The sequence below is a fragment of the Montipora foliosa genome, chromosome 2, assembly GCF_036669935.1.
Source record: "Montipora foliosa isolate CH-2021 chromosome 2, ASM3666993v2, whole genome shotgun sequence".
NCBI classification, from domain to species: domain Eukaryota; kingdom Metazoa; phylum Cnidaria; class Anthozoa; order Scleractinia; family Acroporidae; genus Montipora; species Montipora foliosa.
In genome coordinates this window covers 44,611,010-44,618,509 of record NC_090870.1, presented here as the reverse complement: position 1 = coordinate 44,618,509, position 7,500 = coordinate 44,611,010, and the positions used below count along the sequence as shown (strand labels likewise).

Genomic DNA, 7,500 nt, shown 5'->3' with positions numbered 1-7,500 from the left:
GTTACTCAAACGTTTGTGCGTTCGATTGGGAAATCCTGATTTAGATCTTAAAATCTGGATTTTCGGATTTCCAATCGAACACAAAATCCGAAAACGGATTTCGCGACGGATTTTGTTAATTGAAATCCTTACCCGACATGGATTTCCAATTTGTGAATCTGCGACAAAATCCATTTTCAGATTTAGTGTTCGATTGTCTTTTCAACAGATTTTGATTATCGGTATACGAATCCCGGTATGCTTAAAGATCCACCTTCATTGTCGGTCATTTGGATCAATCCCGGTATGCATTCATCGAACTCTCTTTGATCCTCCTCCACCCTCCCATGGGCCTCTGAATCGTAGGAAAAAAATCACACCTTTTGAATTTCAATAGACTATGACAACTGAAATTAGCATTTATTATATGGATAAAGGGTATGAATAGACGCGTGTCCAAACAAGTGATTTGCCCATTATTACTAAACTGACCAATACGAAAGCTACTAGACAATGGATTTTAGTTTTTGATCCTAACCTGCGTATAAAAAGGAACAGACGCTAGCCTAAAAACTCATAGATCTCTGATCAACCTTCAAAACTCCATAAATTGTCTCTATTGCATCAACGTCGCCTCCACAAAAATTGCTTATGGATCCTAAAGAAAATTGTTTATCGTGCAAACGACCTGTACGGCCAAGGCAGCAGGGTATCCAATGTGATGGATGTTTCCACTGGAACCACAGAACCTGCAACACAGGTATGTTACCACCTATCTGGTATTTACTTATCACGAGCCTATTTTTCATCAAATCACAAGTTTTTTTTTTGTGGGATCCGTTTGTGGCATTTCACGAATCACGTATTTTAAGTTGACAACCCAGAAAACCGATTCAGGATTCACAAATCACAGTCACGTGTCACGTCTACCCCTATAAATGTTTAACATTTGACAAGTGGCTTAGCCTTTTACCGGTATTATACCGACAGGTATATCGCAACAGGCATATCGCGCTGCTGTGCAGATTGGAAACATCGAGTGGCGCTGTGCTTGGATTGCAACAGCAGTATATCAGCGACAAGGGCACATATGCGTATCTGAGGAAAATTATGGCACTGGCATTTCTGCCTGAATCAGAGATCACGCCAATGTTCGAGATGTTGCGACAAGAAGCATCAACTGCACCCCTGCAGCAGTTTGTTGAATATGTAGCTGATATTTGGATCTATGGGAACACGTGGCCTCCATCATCCTGGAGTATCTTCATGATGGCAGTCCGGACGAACAATGATATTGAGGGTTGGCATCATGCTTTAAATCGTCGAGCGGCAGGAAGGTGGCAGATGCCATTTTATCTATTGATTGAATTATTACATAGAGAGGCCAAGATCTCTGCCCTTCAGATCAGGCTGGTATCTGAAGAGAAGCTCAAAAGAATTCAGCGAAAGAACTACAGATCCTTACAAAGTAAAATTTTTGACCTCTGGGAGAATTACCTAGAGAACCGCACTTCAGCCCAACAGCTTTTGAGGGCATGCAGGCATTTAAATGGGCCAGTTCGTAGCAAATAGTTTTTTTCTATCATAAAACTGTTTAAAATGAAGTGTTTTTCTAGTTTCATAGAAGCTTACAAATGTAGGTTATTTCCTAAATTCTTGGCACCTTGCAATATTATTTAGCTAGGCTAGGAAGTTAGGTTAAACACAGGTTGTCGTGCATGTACAATGCATGCAAACTTTAATATAAAGCTTAAGAACTTATGTAAAACAAACTAAGGAAACATTTATGTCTACTAAATAAAAACACATATGAGTGAAGACAATGTTGTTTTAATCTGTGGCTTATTATGATGTTCTACATAATGAATAAGTTTCCGAAACCGGTCTTGCAAAACTAACCAAACAGTTCTTATCAGAACTCTATGGCCACTCCAAACGAATTGGGAGCAATAGACTCGGTAACAATATCACATAACATTATCCTTCAAAATGGCGGATCGAAACATTTGTCATATAATTTTTGAGGCCTCTTTCACGTAAAGAAATTACTTACCTTTTTACTTTGAAGATTTCTAAAATGGTATCCTACCCTTTCATACAATTTGGCATGAAATTCTCTAGTTTGGACGTTAATATACTTTACGAACATAAGCATAACAACACTTGCGAATCGACGAAAACCCTCTGGCCGCGCATTCCGGTAAAGACTGGTAAAGAATGATGTGAAATCGGATATGCGATCGATGGTTCTTTTTTCTGCCCTGTAATTAGTTGTCGTGTAAACTTCTTGTTTTGCTTTATCTCATAACATCAACAGTAACTCCGAATGTGTAGGCGAGTTAACTTCATGTGTAGGCGAATTAACTTCGAACGTGTAGGCGAGTTAACTTCGGTGTAGGCGAGTTAACCTGTGGGCGAGTTAACTTGTGGGCGACGTGACCGTAATCCTCCCGAACATGGGTGTATCAGTTGATTGCACAGGGTATTTTGGTGGGCAAGTATTTATAATAAACAATGTTATTGATCACACTACTGTGCAACTAGAACTTCTTCTGAGTGTAATCTCAGAGGCCAGTCTTGCAATCAATTTACCTTTTCATTGAAGAAATGCCCTGAGACAGGGACAAAGAACTTCAATATTTACTATGTAGTTCTGGCCAGTACTTGTGTTCATTCCAACTTCACAAGTTGGCAAGGTGTTTTCTTTTAGACAGCTGCCTTTATGGGGGCAGTCAGGAGGTTAAGTGGTTATTGCAGAGTGGCAGCACTCTAAATGAACTGCTGCCTTGGTTCAAGGAGAAGGTTGACAACTTTCAAATAATGCTCTTAAAATATATGTTACGTTTAATTAACGCATTGTAAATACATGTATGATTGATTGTAAAGGTGATTTCAGAAAACGCTGCCCAAATTATCTTGTTGATGAAAACTGTAGAGATTACATGGGCAATACCCTAGTGTGCAAACTTAACCAAACGTTGTGAACACTTCATGCTTCAAAAACAAATATGGAACACTCACCGTAGCCTCGGTTAGTTTCTGCAGCGCATATTCCCAAACAAATTTAACTGGGTTTGGATCTCAAGGCAAAAAAATTCCACACAAATATGTTACGCAGATCTGATGTGTCTCCTTAAATTAAATCACCACGATCTCACTTCCAAAATTCACACCGTCAAGAGTTATAAAGTGACACAGGCAGAAGACGAGATCAAACGATCGAAATGGACACTTATAATCCTTATAATTTTATATAATCCTTCCTTGTACATATTCGTTGCCGTGAAATTGACATCTTAAATTCCCAACGACCTGCTCCCGTCTGACCTTGTAGCTGAGTCGGTACAGCAGCGGTGATCTAACCCGAAGATGATCTAAACTGAGCCCGACCCCGCCCCTGACCCTGGCCAGCGTTTTGGTTGTTACCACTTGGAAGTGTAAGTGGTTTTGCCGCTATTACGCTGAGCTTTCATATCTGGGTAGATCCTCGATCAAGGCTTTTTTGAGATAAGTCTTGCGTAAACCGGTCATTTCACCAACAAGTCGTTTCGCCTACACGTCGATTCGATTCGCCTACACATGTAAAGTCAGTCTTGCAAGGAACTTTTGAAAATACGGATTATGTATGCGCATAATATAATTATAGATTCAATTGAAATGGCTGCGTCGGCAAAGATTGAAGTTAAACCGTCCCTGCAAACGACCATCGATCAAAAGATTGAAATAATTGTGAGAAACCTGAGTAATAATCAAAGTATTGTTTTGCGAGCTCGAACCATCGACGACAGCAACATTCTCTTTGAGTCATTCGCTAAATACAAAGCCAACGAAAATGGCGCTGTCTTCGTGTCGTGTGACCCTTCCCTGGGTGGATCATATATTGGTGTGGAGCCGATGGGGTTGTTTTGGAGCATGAAACCAGTTACAGACGGTGATCGAGACGATTTGCTAAGAAAACGAAATGTAACAACACCCTTGAAAGTCACCATAGACGCGTACAGTGGAGACGATGAACGAGCGCTTGACTCTAACAAAATGGTGGGAAGCGTAACATTGCTAAGGTCTTACATGGGAAAGGGTGTTAGTAGACGCTTCTTAGAGAATGATGGCTTTTATGGAACCTTATTCCTTCCTCCTGGAGATGGGCCCTTCCATGGTAAGCTTAACTATTTACCTTCGATTTTCCTCCCAATTTCTCGATATAATAATTGATTTAGGTTTCTTTAGTATACATGTAGGAAATAATATAGACAATATTAGAATAAGCGTTAGCAGAAATGCTATACAGAATAATGGTTTTTATGGAACCTTATTCCTTCCTCTTGGAGATGGGCCTTTTCCTGGTAACTTAATTATTTTGCTTTAATTGGTCCCTTTATTTTCCTCACAATTTCTCGATATGATTTAATTGTTTAAGGTTTCTTTAATTGGTACCTGTCAGACGTGTGTACGACATAATGAAGTCGGCAGGTACAAAACGCAGGTCACAGGTGTTTTACCTATAAAGAAAGTATCCTAAACATTCATAAAAGCTAACCTTAGGTCTAAAAACTTTCCTTTAGGAAGGCCTAAAATTAGCTTTTATGCATGTTTAGGATACTTTTCTTTAGGCCTAATTAGGCCTAAAAAGGCTTTATTCACCGATATTCACCGAGCCTGAGGTGAATAATTGTTTTAGTATAATTACATAGGTGATTATTGGAAAAATATGCATTTTCTTTAAAACAATTAATTTCTTTGTCTGTCACCTCGACAAAACAGATTGGGGCCATTTTGAAAAACCGCTTGGGAGATTATTGGGTAATAATCACCTCATCGGCAGCCAATCAGCGCAGAGAATTTTTAACAATCACCTATGTACTTTTACTAAAAGTTAATATATACAACTTGTGGAGGGGGAGGGAAAACACCGTTACTGAAAAACTCTCTGAAAATTGCTCGATGTAGTACAAAAACCTTGCCCAACACAAAAGACAAGAGGCCTCACAAATAAGACAAGGTAAGAAGTTTTTATTCAAGATTTCGCTCATATTTTCAGTTTCAATTATAGTAGTTTTCACCAATACTTCACTGACTGCGTCACTCAGTTTCGTGAAACCTGTGATGTGAGGTACAACTTTCAGGCTCTTCTGCAAAACTTTCTTCCATCGATAAAGATACTGTGAAGTCAACGTATCTTAAGAACTACGTAATACCTAGTAGACAGTCATGCTAAATGCAAGTTTAAAGTACGCTACTATCTCAAATTTAAGCCTTTGCGGCTTGATAATTGGTTAATATTAGTAATCAAAAACTCCAAAATTATTGGGTGGCAAAAGTGCTTACTGTAGCTAGGAATCAAGGCTGCTGCCTAAGAAAATTTTCCAGAATTCGCGCTTCCAACATTAAAAGTTAGTAGCCCGAGTCATTTTTTCCAGTGCCCAGAATTAATTCCAGCTGGGATCAAATTTACAAGAAAGTAAGAATTTGGTTGCCGGCGCACGCAAATAAGGTGCCCGAGGCAACCGGGCAACTGTTAGGCAGCAGCCTTGGGAACCTGTACATTTTTCAAGGAAAATTTTACAGACTAGCGTGTTTGGTGTGTATTTTTGTTGTGATTCAGGTGCGTGACGAAAGAAGAAGACGCCTTATATTCAATAATTATTATATTTTGCTCTTGTAATCATGCTCTCTCAAAGCTGTATTAAAAAGGACACTTAGTGTGACACCAGAAGAGCCATCTCTTCCTCCTGATAGTAGACCAACAAACACTGAGCACTTAGTACATGTACAATGGTATTGAAGGTTCAAATTACCAGAGAGAGATAAATTTCTAAGCAGTGCTTAGTTCTCGGCTGTTTGGTACGAAAATCATGGATTGCAAACATTTTTAAGATTACCTTACAGCTGATAGACATCTCCTATGTAAAAATGGATTAAAAGGCCAGTATTTTATATTTGCAGGTGTTGTGGACATGTGGGGTCGCTCAGGTGGCCTAAAGGAGGACAGAGCAGCTCTTCTGGCATCCAATGGGTTTGCAACTTTAGCTTTGGCATATTTGGCATTTAGAGACCTTCCTCTAAGGTGTGATGTACTTGACCTTGCATATTTTGAGAAAGCAATTGACTGGTTGTCTGCCCACCCTAAGGTCATTTCAGGTGGTGTCAGTCTGGTTGGTTTGTCATTTGGTGGAGTTCTTGCCATGACAATTGCATCACAGCTTCCTCACAAAATCAAAGCAGTGGTATCAATTTCAGGACATCATACTTTCATTGGTTGCTCGTTTAAATGCAGGACCTTCACTATACGTGGTTATCCTATTGAGATAGTAGGAGAAGACTACACCAGTTACCAAATGTTTCTTTCCATTTTTAAAAACAAAGAGGCTTGTAAAACGGGATCACTGTCACTTGTGCCAGTGGAGAATATTACATGTCCTGTGTTGTTTGTGTATGGCATTGCAGATCAACTTAAGCCAGAAATAGAGTGGATGTGTAGGGATATATTTCAGCGCATGGACCAACACGGGAAAGGGTTCCTGTTTAAGAGTCTGCCTCTTACAGGTGCTGGCCATTTTATAACACCATGTTATCTTCCTACTTGTTCAAAGCAATATCTAAAGATTTACAATGATCTTTGGATTCTAGGTGGAGAAAGTACAGCGCTTCATGCAAAGGGAACAGAACTATTCTGGAACGAGAGTCGGAAATTCCTTGCAAAAAATATTTCTTGAGTAAAATAGAAAAACATAATTTTTTAACTTGAGATTTTCTGAAGTACAGAAAATTTGTGGAAAAAACAAAATGAATGTAACAAACATGTCTGCTACATCTAAATTTGCTGGCAAATATTTGCAATACGCTTTGTAATATCGACCAAGAAAGTTCTCACAAAGGTAGAAATAATGTAATTTATTTTATGCTGACCACTTCATAGTTGAATAATGCACTCAAAAAAAATTTGGAGCTTTACAGCAAATCTTCTGAGAACTATTTACAACAGATACCATTTTACTACAAGATATATAGAAATTTCCATTTACACATTCCTGAATCAAAACTACTTATGACCTTCATAATTTTACCATGTTACTGGTAAATCCATGGAAATTTCTGGACCAAAACTATTTATAATCTTGTAATTTTCATAGCCACTGGCAAATCCATTAAAATTTCCATGTACAAGACTGGACCAAAAGTACTTATGATCTGATAATTTCACTACATGTATGTTACTAGTGAGTCCATGAAAATTTCCATGTACAAGACTGGATCAAAACTACTTATAATCTTATAATTTTTCCATGTCACTGGTAAATCCATGGAAATTTCCATGCAAACAACTAGATCAAAACTATTTATAATCTTGTAATTTTTCCATGCCACTTGTAAATCCATGGAAATTTCTTCTACAATGCCATATCAAAACTACTTATTTCTGTAATTTTTACCAGTGCACTGATAAATCCACGGAAATTCCGATGTACAAGACTGGATCAAAACTACTTACGCTGTATCATTTCTGGAATTTTACCGAGGCAC

General features: G+C 38.5%; 1 protein-coding gene across 1 annotated transcript; it reads left to right on the top strand.

Moving 5' to 3' along the window:
- Positions 1-3,636: 3,636 nt before the first annotated feature.
- Positions 3,637-7,207, top strand: LOC137990850 (peroxisomal succinyl-coenzyme A thioesterase-like). Its single transcript, XM_068835958.1, has 2 exons — positions 3,637-4,135; positions 5,923-7,207. Exons 1-2 carry the CDS (start codon positions 3,637-3,639, stop codon positions 6,690-6,692), a joined length of 1,269 nt encoding a protein of 422 aa, XP_068692059.1. The 3' UTR covers positions 6,693-7,207.
- The last annotated feature ends 293 nt before the right edge of the window (positions 7,208-7,500 follow it).